The sequence below is a fragment of the Scyliorhinus torazame genome, chromosome 4 (assembly GCF_047496885.1).
Source record: "Scyliorhinus torazame isolate Kashiwa2021f chromosome 4, sScyTor2.1, whole genome shotgun sequence".
Taxonomy (NCBI): Eukaryota; Metazoa; Chordata; class Chondrichthyes; order Carcharhiniformes; family Scyliorhinidae; genus Scyliorhinus; species Scyliorhinus torazame.
The window spans coordinates 371,140,517-371,164,430 of NC_092710.1; the positions used below are offsets into that span (position 1 = coordinate 371,140,517).

The 23,914-nt window shown below is 50.7% G+C and overlaps 2 protein-coding genes across 2 annotated transcripts in view; one reads left to right on the top strand and one right to left on the bottom strand.

Moving 5' to 3' along the window:
• The window catches only part of LOC140411786 (uncharacterized), a 37,892-nt gene extending 20,703 nt beyond the window's left edge, over positions 1-17,189 (top strand). Inside the window, exons 3-4 of the mRNA XM_072500769.1 lie at positions 13,195-13,369; positions 15,381-17,189. Coding sequence (XP_072356870.1) covers positions 13,195-13,369; positions 15,381-15,546 — 341 coding nt within the window. The 3' untranslated portion in view covers positions 15,547-17,189. The remainder of the gene's footprint in view (positions 1-13,194; positions 13,370-15,380) is intronic.
• The window catches only part of LOC140411787 (uncharacterized), a 186,201-nt gene extending 164,669 nt beyond the window's left edge, over positions 1-21,532 (bottom strand). The window contains exon 1 of the mRNA XM_072500770.1: positions 20,969-21,532. Coding sequence (XP_072356871.1) covers positions 20,969-20,974 — 6 coding nt within the window. The 5' untranslated portion in view covers positions 20,975-21,532. The remainder of the gene's footprint in view (positions 1-20,968) is intronic.
• Positions 21,533-23,914: the final 2,382 nt, after the last annotated feature.

The following is a 23,914-nucleotide window of genomic DNA, read 5'->3' on the forward strand; positions in this document are numbered from 1 at the left end:
CTGGACAGCTCTGTGCTGTCTGTCCCATCCAGCAGTGACACACACCAGTGTCTATCTGGACAGCTCTGTGCTGTCTCACCCTCCAGCAGTGACACACACCAGTGTCTATCTGGACAGCTCTGTGCTGCCTGTCCCTTCCAGCAGTGACACACCCCAGTGTCTATCTGGACAGCTCTGTGCTGTCTGTCCCTTCCAGCAGTGACACACACCAGTGTCTATCTGGACAGCCCTGTGCTGTCTGTCCCTTCCAGCAGTGACACACACCAGTGTCTATCTGGACAGCTCTGTGCTGTCTCCCCCTTCCAGCAGTGACACACACCAGTGTCTATCTGGAAAGCTCTGTGCTGTCTGTCCCTTCCAGCAGTGACACACACCAGTGTCTATCTGGACAGCTCTGTGCTGTCTGTCCCTTCCAGCAGTGACACACACCAGTGTCTATCTGGACAGCTCTGTGCTGTCTGTCCCTTCCAGCAGTGACACACACCAGTGTCTATCTAGACAGCTCTGTGCTGTCTGTCCCTTCCAGCAGTGACACACACCAGTGTCTATCTGGACAGCTCTGTGCTGTCTGTCCCTTCCAGCAGTGACACACACCAGTGTCTATCTGGACAGCTCTGTGCTGTCTGCCCCTTCCAGCAGTGACACACACCAGTGTCTATCTGGACAGCTCTGTGCTGTCTGTCCCTTCCAGCAGTGACACACACCAGTGTCTATCTGGACAGCTCTGTGCTGTCTGTCCCTTCCAGCAGTGACACACACCAGTGTCTATCTGGACAGCTCTGTGCTGTCTGTCCCTTCCAGCAGTGACACACACCAGTGTCTATCTGGACAGCTCTGTGCTGTCTCCCCCTTCCAGCAGTGACACACACCAGTGTCTATCTGGACAGCTCTGTGCTGTCTCCCCATTCCAGCAGTGACACACACCAGTGTCTATCAGGACAGCTCGGTGCTGTCTCCCCCTCCAGCAGTGACACACACCAGTGCCTATCTGGACACCTCTGTGCTGTCTGTCACTTCCAGCAGTGACACACACCAGTGTCTATCTGGACAGCTCTGTGCTGTCTCCCCCTTCCAGCAGTGACACACACCAGTGTCTATCTGGACAGCTCTGTGCTGTCTGTCCCTTCCAGCAGTGACTCACACCAGTGTCTATCTGGACAGCTCTGTGCTGTCTGTCCCTTCCAGCAGTGACACACACCAGTGTCTATCTGGACAGCTCTGTGCTGTCTTTCCCTTCCAGCAGTGACACACACCAGTGTCTATCTGGACAGCTCTGTGCTGTCTGTCCCTTCCAGCAGTAACACACACCAGTGTCTATCTGGACAGCTCTATGCTGTCTGTCCCTTCCAGCAGTGACACACACCAGTGTCTATCTTGATAGCTCTGTGCTGTCTCCCCCTTCCAGCAGTGACACACACCAGTGTCTATCTGGACAGCTCTGTGCTGTCTGTCCCTTCCAGCAGTGACACACACCAGTTTCTATCTGGACAGCTCTGTGCTGTCTCCCCCTTCCAGCAGTGACACACACCAGTGTCTATCTGGACAGCTCTGTGTTGTCTGTCCCTTCCAGCAGTGACACACACCAGTGTCTATCTGGACAGCTCTGTGCTGTCTGTCCCTTCCAGCAGTGACACACACCAGTGTCTATCTGGACAGCTCTGTGCTGTCTCCCCCTTCCAGCAGTGACACACACCAGTGTCTATCTGGACAGCTCTGTGCTGTCTTTCCCTTCCAGCAGCGACACACACCAGTTTCTATCTGGACAGCTCTGTGCTGTCTGTCCCTTCCAGCAGTGACACACACCAGTGTCTATCTGGACAGCTCTGTGCTGTCTGTCCCTTCCAGCAGCGACACACACCAGTGTCTATCTGGACAGCTCTGTGCTGTCTTTCCCTTCCAGCAGCGACACACACCAGTGTCTATCTGGACAGCTCTGTGCTGTCTCCCCCTTCAGCAGCGACACACACCAGTGTCTATCTGGACAGCTCTGTGCTGTCTGTCTCTTCCAGCAGTGACACACACCAGTGTCTATCTGGACAGCTCTGTGCTGTCTCCCCCTTCCAGCAGTGACACACACCAGTGTCTGTCTGGACAGCTCTGTGCTGTCTGTCCCTTCCAGCAGTGACACACCCCAGTGTCTATCTGGACAGCTCTGTGCTGTCTGTCCCATCCAGCAGTGACACACACCAGTGTCTATCTGGACAGCTCTGTGCTGTCTCACCCTCCAGCAGTGACACACACCAGTGTCTATCTGGACAGCTCTGTGCTGTCTGTCCCTTCCAGCAGTGACACACACCAGTGTCTGTCTGGACAGCTCTGTGCTGTCTGTCCCTTCCAGCAGTGACACACCCCAGTGTCTATCTGGACAGCTCTGTGCTGTCTGTCCCATCCAGCAGTGACACACACCAGTGTCTATCTGGACAGCTCTGTGCTGTCTGTCCCTTCCAGCAGTGACACACACCAGTGTCTATCTGGACAGCTCTGTGCTGTCTCCCCCTTCCAGCAGTGACACACACCAGTGTCTATCTGGACAGCTCTGTGCTGTCTCCCCCTTCCAGCAGTGACACACACCAGTGTCTATCTGGACAGCTCTGTGCTGTCTGTCCCTTCCAGCAGTGACTCACACCAGTGTCTATCTGGACAGCTCTGTGCTGTCTGTCCCTTCCAGCAGTGACACACACCAGTGTCTATCTGGACAGCTCTGTGCTGTCTTTCCCTTCCAGCAGTGACACACACCAGTGTCTATCTGGACAGCTCTGTGCTGTCTGTCCCTTCCAGCAGCGACACACACCAGTGTCTATCTGGACAGCTCTGTGCTGTCTGTCCCTTCCAGCAGTGACACACACCAGTGTCTATCTGGACAGCTCTGTGCTGTCTGTCCCTTCCAGCAGTGACACACACCAGTGTCTATCTGGACAGCTCTGTGCTGTCTGTCCCTTCCAGCAGTGACACACACCAGTGTCTATCTGGACAGCTCTGTGCTGTCTCCCCCTTCCAGCAGTGACACACACCAGTGTCTATCTGGACAGCTCTGTGCTGTCTGTCCCTTCCAGCAGTGACACTCACCAGTGTCTATCTGGACAGCTCTGTGCTGTCTGTCCCTTCCAGCAGTGACACACACCAGTGTCTATCTGGACAGCTCTGTGCTGTCTGTCCCTTCCAGCAGTGACACTCACCAGTGTCTATCTGGACAGCTCTGTGCTGTCTGTCCCTTCCAGCAGTGACACACACCAGTGTCTATCTGGACAGCTCTGTGCTGTCTGCCCCTTCCAGCAGTGACACACACCAGTGTCTATCTGGACAGCTCTGTGCTGTCTGTCCCTTCCAGCAGCGACACACACCAGTGTCTATCTGGACAGCTCTGTGCTGTCTGTCCCTTCCAGCAGCGACACACACCAGTGTCTATCTGGACAGCTCTGTGCTGTCTTTCCCTTCCAGCAGTGACACACACCAGTGTCTATCTGGACAGCTCTGTGCTGTCTGTCCCTTCCAGCAGTAACACACACCAGTGTCTATCTGGACAGCTCTATGCTGTCTGTCCCTTCCAGCAGTGACACACACCAGTGTCTATCTTGATAGCTCTGTGCTGTCTCCCCCTTCCAGCAGTGACACACACCAGTGTCTATCTGGACAGCTCTGTGCTGTCTGTCCCTTCCAGCAGTGACACACACCAGTTTCTATCTGGACAGCTCTGTGCTGTCTCCCCCTTCCAGCAGTGACACACACCAGTGTCTATCTGGACAGCTCTGTGTTGTCTGTCCCTTCCAGCAGTGACACACACCAGTGTCTATCTGGACAGCTCTGTGCTGTCTGTCCCTTCCAGCAGTGACACACACCAGTGTCTATCTGGACAGCTCTGTGCTGTCTGTCCCTTCCAGCAGTGACACACACCAGTGTCTATCTGGACAGCTCTGTGCTGTCTCCCCCTTCCAGCAGTGACACACACCAGTGTCTATCTGGACAGCTCTGTGTTGTCTGTCCCTTCCAGCAGTGACACACACCAGTGTCTATCTGGACAGCTCTGTGCTGTCTGTCCCTTCCAGCAGTGACACACACCAGTGTCTATCTGGACAGCTCTGTGTTGTCTGTCCCTTCCAGCAGTGACACACACCAGTGTCTATCTGGACAGCTCTGTGCTGTCTCCCCCTTCCAGCAGTGACACACACCAGTGTCTATCTGGACAGCTCTGTGCTGTCTTTCCCTTCCAGCAGCGACACACACCAGTTTCTATCTGGACAGCTCTGTGCTGTCTGTCCCTTCCAGCAGTGACACACACCAGTGTCTATCTGGACAGCTCTGTGCTGTCTGTCCCTTCCAGCAGCGACACACACCAGTGTCTATCTGGACAGCTCTGTGCTGTCTTTCCCTTCCAGCAGCGACACACACCAGTGTCTATCTGGACAGCTCTGTGCTGTCTCCCCCTTCAGCAGCGACACACACCAGTGTCTATCTGGACAGCTCTGTGCTGTCTGTCTCTTCCAGCAGTGACACACACCAGTGTCTATCTGGACAGCTCTGTGCTGTCTCCCCCTTCCAGCAGTGACACACCCCAGTGTCTATCTGGACAGCTCTGTGCTGTCTCACCCTCCAGCAGTGACACACACCAGTGTCTATCTGGACAGCTCTGTGCTGCCTGTCCCTTCCAGCAGTGACACACACCAGTGTCTATCTGGACAGCTCTGTGCTGTCTGTCCCTTCCAGCAGTGACACACACCAGTGTCTATCTGGACAGCTCTGTGCTGTCTCCCCCTTCCAGCAGTGACACACACCAGTGTCTATCTGGACAGCTCTGTGCTGTCTCCCCCTTCCAGCAGTGACACACACCAGTGTCTATCTGGACAGCTCTGTGCTGTCTGTCCCTTCCAGCAGTGACACACACCAGTGTCTATCTGGACAGCTCTGTGCTGTCTGTCCCTTCCAGCAGTGACACACACCAGTGTCTATCTGGACAGCTCTGTGCTGTCTGTCCCTTCCAGCAGTGACACACACCAGTGTCTATCTGGACAGCTCTGTGCTGTCTCCCCCTTCCAGCAGTGACACACACCAGTGCCTATCTGGACAGCTCTGTGCTGTCTGTCCCTTCCAGCAGTGACACACACCAGTGTCTATCTGGACAGCTCTGTGCTGTCTGTCCCTTCCAGCAGTGACACACACCAGTGTCTATCTGGACAGCTCTGTGCTGTCTGTCCCTTCCAGCAGTGACACACACCAGTGTCTATCTGGACAGCTCTGTGCTGTCTCCCCCTTCCAGCAGTGACACACACCAGTGCCTATCTGGACAGCTCTGTGCTGTCTGTCCCTTCCAGCAGTGACACACACCAGTGTCTATCTGGACAGCTCTGTGCTGTCTGTCCCTTCCAGCAGTGACACACACCAGTGTCTATCTGGACAGCTCTGTGCTGTCTCCCCCTTCCAGCAGTGACACACACCAGTGTCTATCTGGACAGCTCTGTGCTGTCTGTCCCTTCCAGCAGTGACACACACCAGTGTCTATCTGGACAGCTCTGTGCTGTCTGTCCCTTCCAGCAGTGACACACACCAGTGTCTATCTGGACAGCTCTGTGCTGTCTCCCCCTTCCAGCAGTGACACACACCAGTGTCTATCTGGACAGCTCTGTGCTGTCTCCCCCTTCCAGCAGTGACACGCACCAGTGTCTATCTGGACAGCTCTGTGCTGTCTCCCCCTTCCAGCAGTGACACACACCAGTGTCTATCTGGACAGCTCTGTGCTGTCTCCCCCTTCCAGCAGTGACACACACCAGTGTCTATCTGGACAGCTCTGTGCTGTCTGTCCCTTCCAGCAGTGACACACACCAGTGTCTATCTGGACAGCTCTGTGCTGTCTCCCCCTTCCAGCAGTGACACACACCAGTGTCTATCTGGACAGCTCTGTGCTGTCTGTCCCTTCCAGCAGTGACACACACCAGTGTCTATCTGGACAACTCTGTGCTGTCTGTCCCTTCCAGCAGTGACACACACCAGTGTCTATCTGGACAGCTCTGTGCTGTCTCCCCCTTCCAGCAGTGACACACACCAGTGTCTATCTGGACAGCTCTGTGCTGTCTGTCCCTTCCAGCAGCGACACACACCAGTGTCTATCTGGACAGCTCTGTGCTGTCTCCCCCTCCAGCAGTGACACACACCAGTGCCTATCTGGACACCTCTGTGCTGTCTGTCACTTCCAGCAGTGACACACACCAGTGTCTATCTGGACAGCTCTGTGCTGTCTCCCCCTTCCAGCAGTGACACACACCAGTGCCTATCAGGACAGCTCTGTGCTGTCTGTCCCTTCCAGCAGTGACACACACCAGTGCCTATCTGGACACCTCTGTGCTGTCTGTCACTTCCAGCAGTGACACACACCAGTGTCTATCTGGACAGCTCTGTGCTGTCTGTCCCTTCCAGCAGTGACTCACACCAGTGTCTATCTGGACAGCTCTGTGCTGTCTGTCCCTTCCAGCAGTGACTCACACCAGTGTCTATCTGGACAGCTCTGTGCTGTCTGTCCCTTCCAGCAGCGACACACACCAGTGTCTATCTGGACAGCTCTGTGCTGTCTGTCCCTTCCAGCAGTGACTCACACCAGTGTCTATCTGGACAGCTCTGTGCTGTCTGTCCCTTCCAGCAGTGACACACACCAGTGTCTATCTGGACAGCTCTGTGCTGTCTCTCCCTTCCAGCAGTGACACACACCAGTGTCTATCTGGACAGCTCTGTGCTGTCTGTCCCTTCCAGCAGTGACACACACCAGTGTCTATCTGGACAGCTCTGTGCTGTCTTTCCCTTCCAGCAGTGACACACACCAGTGTCTATCTGGACAGCTCTGTGCTGTCTGTCCCTTCCAGCAGCGACACACACCAGTGTCTATCTGGACAGCTCTGTGCTGTCTCTCCCTTCCAGCAGTGACACACACCAGTGTCTATCTGGACAGCTCTGTGCTGTCTGTCCCTTCCAGCAGTGACACACACCAGTGTCTATCTGGACAGCTCTGTGCTGTCTCCCCCTTCCAGCAGTGACACACACCAGTGTCTATCTGGACAGCTCTGTGCTGTCTGTCCCTTCCAGCAGTGACACTCACCAGTGTCTATCTGGACAGCTCTGTGCTGTCTGTCCCTTCCAGCAGTGACACACACCAGTGTCTATCTGGACAGCTCTGTGCTGTCTGCCCCTTCCAGCAGTGACACACACCAGTGTCTATCTGGACAGCTCTGTGCTGTCTGTCCCTTCCAGCAGCGACACACACCAGTGTCTATCTGGACAGCTCTGTGCTGTCTGTCCCTTCCAGCAGCGACACACACCAGTGTCTATCTGGACAGCTCTGTGCTGTCTGTCCCTTCCAGCAGTGACACACACCAGTGTCTATCTGGACAGCTCTGTGCTGTCTCCCCCTTCCAGCAGTGACACACACCAGTGTCTATCTGGACAGCTCTGTGCTGTCTTTCCCTTCCAGCAACGACACACACCAGTTTCTATCTGGACAGCTCTGTGCTGTCTGTCCCTTCCAGCAGCGACACACACCAGTGTCTATCTGGACAGCTCTGTGCTGTCTTTCCCTTCCAGCAGCGACACACACCAGTGTCTATCTGGACAGCTCTGTGCTGTCTCCCCCTTCCAGCAGTGACACACACCAGTGTCTATCTGGACAGCTCTGTGCTGTCTGTCCCTTCCAGCAGTGACACACACCAGTGTCTATCTGGACAGCTCTGTGCTGTCTCCCCCTTCAGCAGCGACACACACCAGTGTCTATCTGGACAGCTCTGTGCTGTCTGTCTCTTCCAGCAGTGACACACACCAGTGTCTATCTGGACAGCTCTGTGCTGTCTCCCCCTTCCAGCAGTGACACACACCAGTGTCTATCTGGACAGCTCTGTGCTGTCTGTCCCTTCCAGCAGTGACACACCCCAGTGTCTATCTGGACAGCTCTGTGCTGTCTGTCCCATCCAGCAGTGACACACACCAGTGTCTATCTGGACAGCTCTGTGCTGTCTGTCCCTTCCAGCAGTGACACACACCAGTGTCTATCTGGACAGCTCTGTGCTGTGTCCCCCTTCCAGCAGTGACACACACCAGTGTCTATCTGGACAGCTCTGTGCTGTCTCCCCCTTCCAGCAGTGACACACACCAGTGTCTATCTGGACAGCTCTGTGCTGTCTCCCCCTTCCAGCAGGGACACACACCAGTGTCTATCTGGACAGCTCTGTGCTGTCTCCCCCTTCCAGCTGTGACACACACCAGTGTCTATCTGGACAGCTCTGTGCTGTCTCCCCCTTCCAGCAGGGACACACACCAGTGTCTATCTGGACAGCTCTGTGCTGTCTCCCCCTTCCAGCAGGGACACACACCAGTGTCTATCTGGACAGCTCTGTGCTGTCTGTCCCTTCCAGCAGTGACACACACCAGTGTCTATCTGGACAGCTCGGTGCTGTCTCCCCCTTCCAGCAGTGACACACACCAGTGTCTATCTGGACAGCTCTGTGCTGTCTCCCCCTCCAGCAGTGACACACACCAGTGTCTATCTGGACAGCTCTGTGCTGTCAGTCCCTTCCAGCAGTGACACACACCAGTGTCTATCTGGACAGCTCTGTGCTGTCTGTCCCTTCCAGCAGTGACACACACCAGTGTCTATCTGGACAGCTCTGTGCTGTCTGTCCCTTCCAGCAGTGACACACACCAGTGTCTATCTGGACAGCTCTGTGCTGTCTGTCCCTTCCAGCAGTGACACACACCAGTGTCTATCTGGACAGCTCTGTGCTGTCTGTCCCTTCCAGCAGTGACACACACCAGTGTCTATCTGGACAGCTCTGTGCTGTCTCCCCCTCCAGCAGCGACACACACCAGTGTCTATCTGGACAGCTCTGTGCTGTCTGTCACTTCCAGCAGCGACACACACCAGTGTCTATCTGGACAGCTCTGTGCTGTCTGTCCCTTCCAGCAGTGACACACACCAGTGTCTATCTGGACAGCTCTGTGCTGTCTGTCCCTTCCAGCACTGACACACACCAGTGTCTATCTGGACAGCTCTGTGCTGTCTGTCCCTTCCAGCAGTGACTCACACCAGTGTCTATCTGGACAGCTCTGTGCTGTCTGTCCCTTCCAGCAGTGACACACACCAGTGTCTATCTGGACAGCTCTGTGCTGTCTTTCCCTTCCAGCAGCGACACACACCAGTGTCTATCTGGACAGCTCTGTGCTGTCTCTCCCTTCCAGCAGTGACACACACCAGTATCTATCTGGACAGCTCTGTGCTGTCTGTCCCTTCCAGCAGTGACACACACCAGTGTCTATCTGGACAGCTCTGTGCTGTCTCCCCCTTCCAGCAGTGACACACACCAGTGTCTATCTGGACAGCTCTGTGCTGTCTGTCCCTTCCAGCAGTGACACTCACCAGTGTCTATCTGGACAGCTCTGTGCTGTCTGTCCCTTCCAGCAGTGACACACACCAGTGTCTATCTGGACAGCTCTGTGCTGTCTGTCCCTTCCAGCAGTGACACACACCAGTGTCTATCTGGACAGCTCTGTGCTGTCTGTCCCTTCCAGCAGTGACACACACCAGTGTCTATCTGGACAGCTCTGTGCTGTCTCCCCCTCCAGCAGCGACACACACCAGTGTCTATCTGGACAGCTCTGTGCTGTCTGTCACTTCCAGCAGCGACACACACCAGTGTCTATCTGGACAGCTCTGTGCTGTCTGTCCCTTCCAGCAGTGACACACACCAGTGTCTATCTGGACAGCTCTGTGCTGTCTGTCCCTTCCAGCACTGACACACACCAGTGTCTATCTGGACAGCTCTGTGCTGTCTGTCCCTTCCAGCAGTGACTCACACCAGTGTCTATCTGGACAGCTCTGTGCTGTCTGTCCCTTCCAGCAGTGACACACACCAGTGTCTATCTGGACAGCTCTGTGCTGTCTTTCCCTTCCAGCAGCGACACACACCAGTGTCTATCTGGACAGCTCTGTGCTGTCTCTCCCTTCCAGCAGTGACACACACCAGTATCTATCTGGACAGCTCTGTGCTGTCTGTCCCTTCCAGCAGTGACACACACCAGTGTCTATCTGGACAGCTCTGTGCTGTCTCCCCCTTCCAGCAGTGACACACACCAGTGTCTATCTGGACAGCTCTGTGCTGTCTGTCCCTTCCAGCAGTGACACTCACCAGTGTCTATCTGGACAGCTCTGTGCTGTCTGTCCCTTCCAGCAGTGACACACACCAGTGTCTATCTGGACAGCTCTGTGCTGTCTGTCCCTTCCAGCAGTGACACACACCAGTGTCTATCTGGACAGCTCTGTGCTGTCTGTCCCTTCCAGCAGTGACACTCACCAATGTCTATCTGGACAGCTCTGTGCTGTCTGTCCCTTCCAGCAGTGACACACACCAGTGTCTATCTGGACAGCTCTGTGCTGTCTGTCCCTTCCAGCAGTGACACACACCAGTGTCTATCTGGACAGCTCTGTGCTGTCTGTCCCTTCCAGCAGTGACACTCACCAGTGTCTATCTGGACAGCTCTGTGCTGTCTGTCCCTTCCAGCAGTGACACACACCAGTGTCTATCTGGACAGCTCTGTGCTGTCTGTCCCTTCCAGCAGCGACACACACCAGTGTCTATCTGGACAGCTCTGTGCTGTCTGTCCCTTCCAGCAGTGACACACACCAGTGTCTATCTGGACAGCTCTGTGCTGTCTGTCCCTTCCAGCAGTGACACACACCAGTGTCTATCTGGACAGCTCTGTGCTGTCTGTCCCTTCCAGCAGTGACACACACCAGTGTCTATCTGGACAGCTCTGTGCTGTCTGTCCCTTCCAGCAGTGACACACACCAGTGTCTATCTGGACAGCTCTGTGCTGTCTGTCCCTTCCAGCAGTGACACACACCAGTGTCTATCTGGACAGCTCTGTGACCCTCAGCATCCACCACAATAAAGGTACAAAGTTTGACAAGGGGCGGAGTGTGAGGTGAGCTGTGGGGTCAGGGGGAGGGGGGTTACTGATGGGTTGACGTAGACGAGAGGGTCAATGTGGAAGGAGGGTTGTGCAACGTGTGTAGGGGGGTAGGTTGAGGGGGTCACGATTCCAGGCAGAGGGGAAGGAGGTTGATGAGGAAAGTGAAGACTGGCAGGCAGAGGGGAGCCAATGGGAGGGAGGCTGGAGCTCGATAACAATGGTGAAATGTTCACAAACAATGGGGTCAAAGGGCAAGCACACAATTCACGGGAAGGCCAAGGACAAAAACACCAGAGGCTGTGGGTGGAGATCCATGTGGGGCATCAGTGCCTGACAGGAGATGGGCTCGGGGGGCAGGGAGGGTGGTGTGGGGGGGTAGGGAGAGGGGGGCAGGAAGGGGAGCGTGGGGTGTAGGGCTTGGGGGACAGGGAGGGGGGGTAGGGCTCGGAGGGCAGGAAGGGTGGTGTGGGGGGTAGGGAGAGGGGGGCAGGAAGGGGAGCGTGGGGGGTAGGGCTTGGGGGACAGGGAGGGGGGGTAGGGCTCGGAGGGCAGTGAGGGTGGTGTGGGGGGTAGGCTCGGGTGGCAGGGAGGGGGTAGGGCTCGGGGCGGCAGGGAGGGGGGTAGTGATCAGGGGGCAGGGAGGGTGGTGTGGGGGGTAGGCTCGGGGGGCAGGGAGGGGGTGTAGACTCGGGGGGCAGGGAGGGGGGATAGGGCTCGGGGGGACAGGGAGGGGGGTAGTGATCGGGGGGAAGGGGGAGTGGTCTGCGGGTAGGGCTCGGGGGGCAGGGAGGGGGGTAGGGCTCGGGGGGGCAGGGAGGGGGGTAGTGATCGGGGGCAGGGAGGGTGGTGTGGGGGTGTAGGGCTCGGGGGCAGGGAGGGGTGCTTGAGGGGTAGGGCTCGGGGGACAGGGAGGTGGGTAGTGATCGGGGAGCAGGGAGGGGGGGAGTGATCGGGGGGCAGGGAGGGTGGTGTGGGGGGGTAGGGTTCAGGGGGGCAGGGAGGGGGGTAGTGATCGGGTGCAGGGAGGGGGTGTGGGGTGTAGGGCTCGGGGGGCAGGGAGGGGTGTGTGGGGAGGTAGGGCTCGGGGGGCAGGGAGCAGGGTAGGGCTCGGGGGGAAGGGAGGGGGGTGTACGGCTCGGGGCAGGGAGGGGGGTGTAGGGCTCGGGGCAGGGACGGGGGTGAGGGGGGTAGGGCTCGAGGGGCAGCGAGGGGGGTGTAGGGGGGTAGGGCTCGGGGGGATGGGAGGGGGGTGTGGGGGGGAGGATTCGGGGGTCAGGGAGAGGGGAGGAAGGGCTCGGGGGGCAGGGAGTGGGGTAGTGATCGGGGGCAGGGAGGGTGGTGTGGGGGTGTAGGGGGTAGGGCTCGGGGGGCAGGGAGGGGGGTGTGGGGGTAGGGCTCGGGAGGCAGGGAGGGGGGTGTGGGGGTAGGGCTCGGGGGGCAGGGAGGGGGGTTTGGGGGTAGGTCTCGGGAAGGGGACAGGGAGGGGGTAGATTGAGGAACAGACTGTCCCTCGAGGCTGTGAGACTTTCCCAGCTGGGTGTTAATGTGCTGCACAGTCTGGTGAAGGGAGGGGGCTGCACAGAGTGATATGAGTGAGCGGGACGGACATTTCAATATGGTGTCGGTGTGGTGATGTGCATCACTGTAAATACACAAGGGGTTAATGTAAACACACTGCAACTAAATAAACACTAGAGGGAGCACCAGAGACATCATGACACACAGACATTCAACCGATAGGTCAGTAAGATAGGACACGTCCAATGGGCAGTCAAGACACCCAGAGGTGGCACTACCACAAGGTACCCATATAAAAGGACACTCAGAGAGACAGGGGCAGATCAGGAAGCATCACACTCACCGCATGGCTGAGAGCAGACTGGTTAGTTAGACTGAGTTACTATAGCAAGATTAGCAGGAGAGTCAAACTCAAGTAGGAGAATTGTTATCCGTTCAATAAATGTGTTAAACCATCTCCAAGTCTGAACCTTCCTTTGTCAGAGCCGACATCAAGGAAGCAGCTTATGCTAAATGAAGAAGCAGAACACAACAGTCGGCACTCACACTGCGAGTGGGACCATGCTGGTCACATGCTGCTCTCCATCCTGGCAACTTGGGCATTTGCATATTCCCTTAAAGTGATATCACAACATTTTCCACATGTCACCAAAGTGACCCTGCCCCCTGACCTGTAACCTCTGACTATCTATCAGCTGATCACCCAGTTAAATGCTGTAACAGTGTCTCTGTCCACAGGTACTATTGTTCCTCTCTCTGCACCTTGGGGAGTTTTTGGATACGTGAAAAATGGCGAAATACAGCAGAGATTCCGGGTATTTCTTGAGATAGTTCCTCAAGTCACCAACCCGCCTCAACCAACAGATCCAACAGTTGAAATAGTGACAGCCCCTCCTGTTTGGTACTATGGCAGGTGAGTTTAGTGACTGATATATTGTGATTGATGTTCCTTTCTGTCAGCTCTTGTATCAACATCAGCCGGGGAGCAATTCTCCCATTTTGAGACTAAGTGCTGTGGTGTGGACGGGAACGTGGGCAGGAATGCGGGCAAAAGCATGGTCAGGAACGTGGCAGGAGCGTGGGGAGGAACGAGGGCAGGAACGTGGGCAGGAACGTGGGCAGGAACGAGGGCAGGAACGAGGGCAGAAACGTGGGCAGTAATGTGGGCAGGAGCGTGGGCAGGAATGTGGGCAGGAGTGTGGGCAGGGACATGGTCAGGAGCGTGGGCAGGAATGTGGGCAGGAAAGTGGGCAGGAACGTGGGCAGGAACGTGGCCGCTTGCCGGAAAACACTCTGAATCTTCCCACCCATCATTAATTATTCACCTGGGTGTTTTCCGCTGTTTTCAGCAGTGGGTCAGGCCTGGATGGTGTGTAGTCCGCCCTCCTGCCCGGGTGTCATATTGAAAAGATGTCCAACAACACTGAGCCATGTTGACAAAAGAAGGTGGACCTCCTGAAAATGCAGATCGATTTCCAGCAACATTGGTCACCCAGAAACAGGCCAGCAGAAGGACCCCCTCCAGAACACATATTACATAAGATAACATAAGATAAAAACTAGGAACAGGAGTAGACCATCTGGCCCCTCGAGCCTGCTCCACCATTCAATGAGATCATGGCTGATCTTTGTGGACTCAGCTCCACTCTCCGGCCCGTACACCATATCCCCGAATCCCATTATTCTTTAGAAAGGCATCTATCTTTTTCTTAAAAACGTTTAAAGAAGGAGCCTCAACTACTTCACTGGGCAAGGAATTCCAGAGATTCACAACCCTTTGGGTGAAGAAGTTCCTCCTAAACTCCGTCCTAAATCTACCTCCCCTTATTTTGAGGCTATGCCCCCTAGTTCTGCTTTCCCCGACCAGTGGAAACAACCTGCCCGCATCTATCCTATCTATTCCCTTCATAATTTTATATGTCTCAATAAGATTCCCCCGCATCCTTCTAAACTCCAATGAGTACAGTCCCACTCTACTCAAACTCTCGTCATAATCTAATCCCCTCAATTCTGGGATCAACCTAGTGAATCTCCTCTGCTCTCCCTCCAGTGCCAATATGTCCTTTCTCAGGTAAGGAGACCAAAACTGAACACAATACTCCAGATGCGGCCTCACCAACACCCTATACAATTGCAGCATAACCTCACTAGTCTTGAACTCCATCCCTCTAGCAACGAAAGACAAAACTCGATTATCCTTCTCAATCACCTGTTGCACCTGCACACCAACTTTTTGCGACTCGTGCACCAGCACACCCAGGTCCCTCTGCACAGCAGCATGTTTTAACATCTTACCGTTTAAATAATAATCCATTCTGCTGTTATTCCTCCCAAAATGGATAGCCCCACACTTGGCAACGTTGAATTCCATCTGCCAGACCCTAGCCCATTCACCTAACCTAGCCAAATCCTTCTGCAGACTTCCGGAAGATCCAAGGGTCCAATCTCCCCCAACCTACTGCTGTGGTGCTCCAGGGTCCAGGGTTGTGGGCGCTCTCCATCCTCAACTCTGTGGGCAGCGCCACGCATCCTGACTTTGGTACACTACATTGTGAAGAATGTTTCTCACACTGGCATTTTTCCCACCGGAATGGCAGAGAATCTATCCTGGGGGGGCACCCTGAGGTCCCTCTGCTACTGCACTCTCTTTAGAACTGAGCCATTAAGTCTGGATAGACTCTCTCCACCCTTTCTGTAAAATGCATCACCTCACATTTCTCTGTGTTAAACTCTATCTGCCACTTGTCTGCCCATTTGGCCAGCTTCTCGATGATCTTACTCCAGCTGTGGACTAACTGACTGGCGGAGGCGACTCAATTGGCTGAATGGTCAACTCCTGTCCCTGTTGTCCTGGCAACCGACTTTCCAAACAGGATTTGTCAGGGGGATAAAAATTAAATCCTCTGTTCTTAATTCTGTTGCAGGGGTTTTAACAAGAAAGTTGATGAACAACAAACTGAAGAACTTGTGATTCAATTCCTGAAGGATTTGGAACAAGACAACCAGCCCTTCAATAGCACATTTTTTGACATTGCTTATTTTGACACACAAGGGTTAATGGCAATGGGTTTTATGAAGACAGAAGAATGAAGGTTTTCTGGAAGGTTCTGTACCTTTCATGGCATCAAACAGTGAGATGTGCTGAACTCTATTCTAAAACTGTTTAACTTTCCATTGGGTTTAATCTGGAATACTGAGCATAGTTTTAATCTCCTTACCACAAGAAGGGCCTTTTGAGGGAACGCAATGTCTGTTGTGAAAATTAAATAAAAACAGAGACTCTTCAAGTCCGCTCACCATTCAGGAAGATCATGGCTGATCTTCGACCTTAACTCCACCTTCCCACACTGTCCCTCGAGTGTGTAATCTGTCTGATAAACAGGGAATGCACTCCCACAAAACTCGGTTCATCCACCCTTAACTAAGGAGCCCAAACATCACCACATCATATTCTACCTGCCATGTTCTTAACCACTCACTTAACCAACCAAATGTGGAGCAAATACGTGATCGTCCACCCACACGTTAACCGTACATGTGACTCCAGCCCTGATATATTTGACTGTCTCTGAGTCCCGCCTGCTCGATTTCCCGTTAATATTATTTATAATTAGGTCTCCCTTCAACGTCTGAAATTCATTGCTGAACACGTCTCCACACTGCACAGATACAGGGCAAAACTCAATTGTACCGGGTGGTGGGCCCTCTATTGGGGAACGGAGATTAATCACTGCACTAATTTGCTTTTTCTGTAATCTTGCTTTCAATAAATTGTGAGAGTGAGACTGAGATGGTCCTAGTGTCAGATATAGTTCCAGAATTTTCTATCTTCACACAGCCATGGAATATATTCATATTTATCCATCATACTGCCTAGAATGTTTCAAGTTGATGTGAAAAGAGTTGGGATTTGTTACAGAGCACAGAGTATTGAAGCTGTTAAATGTGAAATCATGGAGTGATCAGATGTGGGACTGTTCCTGGGCTCTCTCACTCGGAGTTAGTTCCAGATGGAATTATTTAATTACAAGGGAATGTTTAAACTGTAAAGAGACAGTGTGTTCACCATTTGTAAAATAATGAGATTTTCATCACATCATCGGGAAGATTTTGCTTCAATGTTTGAATAGTTCTGTGTCCTGTGCTCTGAAATATAATGGGAATGGACCATATAACAGACTGTGTGGAATAGACACTGGACACTGTAGGAAGAACACGTCACTCAAGGAGAAACCTGCTAATGGAGACAACATCCTGTGTGGGCAGTAAAATATTCCCTTTTCCTGCCAGTCCTGAGAATCAAACACTGACATTGTGGTGGGGATGATTAAAAAGGTTGTTTCTCAACCCGGTTTGGTCTGACTCAGATCAGTCCAAGTTCAGGAAACAGATGGGCCCAGGTCAGGAAAGTGAAAGTGGGAGTTTTGTGACCCAGGTGTGAAGCAGCTTAAAACTGGTCCTTAAACCGGAGAAAGAATCCCAGTTTAAAATTAGAATCCAGAGACTGAAGGTGGAATAAAGTTTCCATTCAGATCTCCTCAAACCCACCCTGGGAGCTGACTTTGGGAATATCGACAGACTGAATCTGTGACTGAGAAAATGATCGATTCAGATCTGACTCCCGTTAACAGGTGACCCATTCACAGGTTTGTCTGGTGCAGTAAATAATCCATCGTCTTCTAGTCTTTGTTTGTCTTTTGTTTTTCAAACTGCTGGGAATGGATTCTCACTGTGAAATAAAGAGGGTGATGCATTTACACATTTGGTCTCGTGTTAGATTCTTCCTCACAAATAAATCTGGGTCACTGATCACATCACTAGTTTCATACCAGATAAACTCTGCACATTTCAGTGAAATGATTCTGTTAAGATGTTGAGGTGTAAAGTTAAAGAATGAGAAAGAATGAAGAGATGGAGAGTAATTTATTGGGAGATGTGACACTTGGAGAGCGAGCTCCATATTGGTCAGGTGACAGCTCACACCGCGTGCAGTCCGACACTTCAATCTGTCACACTCCACTCTGAGCAGTCTTTCTAACTCTGTCAATGGGATATCACTGGAGAGATAGTGATAACATAATGGGAGTTATGTACAGGCCTCCTAACAGTGGTCAGGATCAGGGGCACAAAATGGACCACGAAATAGAAAGTGCATGTCAGAAAAACAAGGTCACAGTGATCATGGGGGACTTCAATATGCAGGTGGACTGGGTAAATATTGCTGCCAGTGGGCCCAAGGAAAGGGAATTCATTGAATGTTTACAGGAGGGCTTTTTGGAAAAGCTTGTGATGGAGCCCACGAGGGAATAGGCCATTCTGGACTTAGTGTTATGTAATGAGATAGACTTGATTAAAGATCTGAAAGTAAGGGAGCACTTAGGAGGCAGTGATCATAATATGGTCGAATTCAATCTCCAATTTGAAAGAAAGAAGGTAGAATCAGATGTAAAGGAGTTACAGTTAAATAAAGGTAACTACAGGGGCATGAGGGAGGAACTGACGAAAATCGACTGGGAGCAGACCCTAGTGGGAAAGACAGTAGAACAGCAATGGCAGGAGTTTCTGGGAGTAATTGAGGACACAGTACAGAGGTTCATCCCAAAGAAAAGAAAGGTTATCAGAGGGGGGATTAGGCAGCCATGGCTGACAAAGGAAGTTAGGGAATGCATCAAAGCAAAAGAGAAAGCCTATAATGTGGCAAAGAGTAGTGGGAAGTCAGAAGATTGGGAAGGCTACAAAAACAAACAGAGGATAACAAAGAGAGAAATAAGGAAAGAGAGGATCAAATATGAAGGTAGGCTAGCCAGTAACATTAGGAATGATAGTAAACGTTTCTTTAAATACATTAAAAACAAACGGGAGGCAAAAGTTGACATTGGGCCGCTCCAAAATGACGCTGGTAATTTTGTGATGGGAGACACGGAAATAGCTGAGGAACTAAAAAAGTACTTTGCGTCAGTCTTTACAGTAGAAGACATGAGTAATATCCCAACAATTCAGGAGAGTCAGGGGGCAGAGTTGAATATGGTAGCCATCACAAAGGAGAAAGTGCTAGAGAAACTAAGAGGTCTAAAAATTGATAAATCTCCAGGCCCAGATGGGCTACAACCTAGAGTTCTAAAGGAGATAGCTGAAGAAATAGTGGAGGCGTTAGTTATGATCTTTCAAAAGTCACTGGAGTCAGTGAAAGTCCCAGAGGATTGGAAAATTGCTGTTGTAACCCCCCTGTTCAAGAAGGGAACAAGGAAAAAGATGGAAAATTATAGGCCAATTAGCCTAACCTCGGTTGTTGGCAAGATTCTAGAATCCATTGTTAAGGATGAGGTTTCTAAATTCTTGGAAGTGCAGGGTCAGATTAGGACAAGTCAGCATGGATTTAGTAAGGGGAGGTCGTGCCTGACAAACCTGTTAGAGTTCTTTGAAGAGATAACAAATAGGTTAGACCAAGGAGAGCCAATGGATGTTATCTATCTTGACTTCCAAAAGGCCTTTGATAAGGTGCCTCACGGGAGACTGCTGAGTAAAATAAGGGCCCATGGTATTTGAGGCAAGGTACTAACATGGATTGATGATTGGCTGTCAGGCAGAAGGCAGAGAGTTGGGATAAAAGGTTATTTGTCGGAATGGCAACCGGTGACGAGTGGTGTCCCGCAGGGTTCAGTGTTGGGGCCACAGCTGTTCTCTTTATATATTAACGATCTTGATGACGGGACTGGGGGCATTCTGGCTAAGTTTGCCGATGATACAAAGATAGGTGGAGGGGCAGGTAGTATGGAGGAGGTGGGGAGGCTGCAGAAAGATTTCGTTAGTTTCGGAGAGTGGTCCAAGAAATGGCTGATGAAATTCAACGTGGGCAAGTGCGAGGTCTTGCACTTTGGAAAAAAGAATAGAGGCATGGACTATTTTCTAAACGGTGACAAAATTCATAATGCTGAAGTGCAAAGGGACTTGGGAGTCCTAGTCCAGGATTCTCTAAAGGTAAACTTGCAGGTTGAGTCCGTAATTAAGTAAGCAAATGCAATGTTGTCATTCATCTCAAGAGGCTTGGAATATAAAAGCAGGGATGTACTTCTGAAGCTTTACAAAGCATTAGTTAGGCCCCATTTAGAATACGGTGAGCAATTTTGGGCCCCACACCTCAGGAAGGACATACTGGCACTGGAGCGGGTCCAGCGGAGATTCACACGGATGATCCCAGGAATGGTAGGCCTAACACACGATGAACGTCTGAGGATCCTGGGATTATATTCATTGGAGTTTAGGAGGTTGAGGGGAGATCTAATAGAAACTTACAAGATAATGAATGGCTTAGATAGGGTGGACGTAGGGAAGTTGTTTCCATTAGCAGGGGAGACTAGGACCCGGGGGCACAGCCTTAGAATAAAAGGGAGTCACTTTAGAACAGAGATGAGGAGAAATTTCTTCAGCCAGAGAGTGGTGGGTCTGTGGAATTCATTGCCACAGAGGGCGGTGGAGGCCGGGACGTTGAGTGTCTTTAAGACAGAAGTTGATAAATTCTTGATTTCTCGAGGAATTAAGGGCAACGGAGAGAGAGCGGGTAAATGGAGTTGAAATCAGCCATGATTGAATGGTGGAGTGGACTCGATGGGTCGAATGGCCTTACTTCCGTTCCTATGTCTTATGGTTTTATGGTCTCGATGAGATAGTACCTGAGGGAGGGGTTAGCCTGTACCATTCCAATGTCCTCCAGTTGGTTGTGAGGGTATGGCCCTGAGTCCAGTGTGATGATCGGGATCATCAGGACCATCTGTACCCCCGTCATCTCGTCCATTTTACAGTCGGGGATCGCTGAGTATACTCTGGTTACTCCCTTCAGAGTACGTTTGTCCAGCGTCCCTTGTCATTTGGCTAGCTTAGCCAGTAGCGGGCTGTCTATTCAATCAGGCACCTCCCCTCTTTAGATCAGATCAAGGTTGTGTCTTAGCTGCCCCTGTCAGAGCCTTCCGGCTGTCTCCCTCTCTCGGTCGATGTGTTTGTTAATTATTGTTGAATGTCTCAGTGTGTGTACCTAACACTGTTGTCCTATTCAATTGTATATCCAGGCCCTCTTCCCCAAGCTGGCTAGACCTTTCTCTGCTTTCCCTAATATTCTCTTCTTTATTCCTGTAAGTTGTTCCACCTTCGCATTTAACCTCCGTATGTCCGGTGACTTTACCATCGAAGTTTCTGTGTTCAGTCAAGTCACTGCATCGTTGATTCTGCCTCTTCTAACCCTGTGTAGGTTGTCATGCCCGAAAAATCTAGCCCGTGTCATTGGCAGCCTGCTTCATACCAACCTGAATAAAAACACTGCGCAGATTTATTTCATGTTATAAACAATACCGGAACGCGCGAGAAGTACAGACACAAGTTGTATTCGCATCCGATGTCTTTCCCCGAATGTAGCTGTAACCAAACATTCAAATAAACTATATCATTGGTCCAGTCTCTGGCTGCTGGATGCACATCCCGTCAATAAAATTCTATAAAGCACCATAGTTCATATATCTACCTGCATCCTGTGTACGTTGTCAAGCCAATGATGTTCAAGCGCCTTGAAGTGCTTGTAGTTGTTCTGAGGTCTCAAGAGCCCTCACGAGTCCCCACAGCTGCTGCTGCCGTTCCAGCCCTTCTTGAATGTTTAACCTCAAAATTTTAAAGAAAAGTGGAAAAGTGTCCTGGTCGTCACCAGGTGTTGTCCGTATAAAGCTTTTCCTGTCTGGGCCGAACACGTGGGTTATGCAGGGGTTAGTTGTCCTTATATATATTCCAACCCGTTCATATCCATTTTCCTCGTTCTGTTGGGTTTGAACCCAACCTTGACGTGCATTTGCCTGGTTAATTAGCCCGTTTACAATAACTCAACTGTCTCAAATTCCTGAAGCTGCTGCAAATATCCAGGCACTTATAGTTACTTGTAAAGTTCCGCACTGCATGTTCTATGTCTATGTTCTAACACCAAAGATCCATTCTGCATGGGACAGAGTGGGTTAACTCATCTGAATATATCTGACAATTCAAAACTTAAGATTTGTCAGTTCCAGTTAAAAATACATCTTCAGCTGTTTTGTCTTTTATTACTTTATCAGAATGACGAAGCCTGAGCTCAGAGTGTGGACAGGCAAACCCAGCCCGGGGCAATTCTCTGCTGGTTTGAAAAGGGGGTGGAGTAAAAGTTGGATTGCTGCCAAGTTCCTGCGATCAAGTATCTGAGAACGATGTGTTTTTTGGAATATAGATTTGCTTTCAATCAGAGTTGGGTGTTTTTCCTTTTAAAACCAGCTTCCACATTGTCTGCAGTTTTAATTTCCAAGCTAATTTTAAACATTTATTTTAAATTATCAAACACAATAAGTTGTTGAATATATGACTGAACCAATTTTGCGCTGTGTCGGGGCTCTCTACCAGACGGCATGTTGTCACCAGCCTACTTTTGTTTAAACAAGAAACATGATCATGGACATATTTTATTTACCCATCTGTCCTTTACACCTAATCCTGCAATCTCAGAATTAAAACATCTCCGTTGTGAGACAGGTTAGTTTCACCCTACTGATGATCACAAAGTATTTGTGTCAGGGAAGTTTTAACCCTGAACTAATGAAACACCGGCTTGGTCATATGCCATATGTATTTCAACTGTCCGAACTTCCAATGAACACCATAAAACTAATATTATTCTTACATACTTGATTTTGTACCCTGATTAAAATCCCTTGTGTATCAAAATTACCCTGGAAATGTCATTGCTAACTACACTCAAACTATGATCTTTTAAATCACAATGTCAGCCGACACACCAAAATAAGTTAGGTAACAATCCTTCTGGAGCCTATTCTAAAATTCCAGATTATAAACCCAAGGTTACTTTCTTCGAAGATAAACCTTAGCAGAGAGAAATTAACATTCACAGACCAAACACACACATTCTCACAGGTCGCAAATATCAGCGTAAAGAGACAGCAATTTCACAATCGCTTCATTAAAATACTGAACAAAATCTACCATTCTCATTCGGCATGAAACTTTATCTATGTTATTCCATTTCAGTCGATTGCCACTGATTAACTTTCTAGGCATTAGCTATTCTCAGAGACGTATATTTCTTTGTACAGGTGACCTGCTTGCTGAAATGGTTACATTTTTGTGCAGAATCGAAAGAGGCGGAGAACTTGGCATGATGCCATTTTTATCTGGTACGTGACCTCAAACTTTATTTATTCTTTCCTTCAATGTTACTCAAATTTCTTTCTTGGTCTTCAAACTGAATTCAATTTTCAATGTTCGCTATTTAACCAGTGTTTGAAAGAGATGTGACTGGATGGTTATTTTTGCTTCAATTGAATTGAATTAGTGCCGAGTTTATCTGGACGGCTCGAAACGATCTGAAGTTATTCTGGACAAGAATCCATTGTTACGTTTCAAACCATAATCTTGTATTGACTTTACTCCCCATTTTCCGTTTTGGGAGGGGGATTTGTCAACCTCAGATATTTCTGAACAAAAGCTGATTGAGCGTTTCAGCCCCTTTCTGATCTTTTGGACTTTACTTTATTTGATTTTTTTCCCTCCCTGTCCTTTGGATATGTCTAAACTTTTAGTTGATTTAAAATGTCCATTTCCAGGGAGCCTAATTCTTTCCCCTCTCCTTGAGACATTCCAGGACAGTCTTTAGCCGTAATTGGAGCAGTTTTCTGTGATGTCGTTGCCAGTTTGCACAGTCTGTACTGCCGCTATCTTTACTCGCTTTATTGCTGTGCTTAAAGGAGTCAGAGCTCAATTCCTTGAAACTAGCCTGTTTTCCAAACGGTGTGAAGGCTTCATTTCAGTCATTTGTTCTTCTAACTGGTGAACTAAGATGACTCCTGTTTTATTTGTCTGATCTCACTTCTGTGTATCTCACCATTGTCTCTGTTCCACAGGGGCTGCGCGGGATCCCACCCATCTTTCATCAGTGTTTATTTTCTACCAGAGTATTTTGCTCTTACCCGAACGCCAGACTCATGGCTCCCCGGGGGGACCCCAGAAAAGCGGCCTTGTGCCTCGCTTTTCCATGATGTGTTAACCGTGTCGTCTCTGTCACCCTGATATAAAATGGCTGAACACGCCTCATTCCCTGTAAACTGTCTCATGAGAGCCAAGCGTGGGTCTGTATAGAGAGTGTCCCAACAGCCGCTGATAACAGCTTCACAGAACAAGACTTGCAATGTATCCTTGATAAGCTCAAGGTCTACAGCTGTAGACAGGACACATCATGATGTTAGTTTTCAATGACTTCTGTATGAAGTTAGGGGCGGGTAAGACAACACCCACTTTAACCAGAGATGTGATAATTGGGGATGCTTGGAAAATTGATTGACCGCATGTAATAAGTGTGACGCGAATATAGTTGATTGATTGTATGTAATTGAGAAAACCACTAATTCCGCCCCTTCAATCTGTATATTAACCCGTGTGA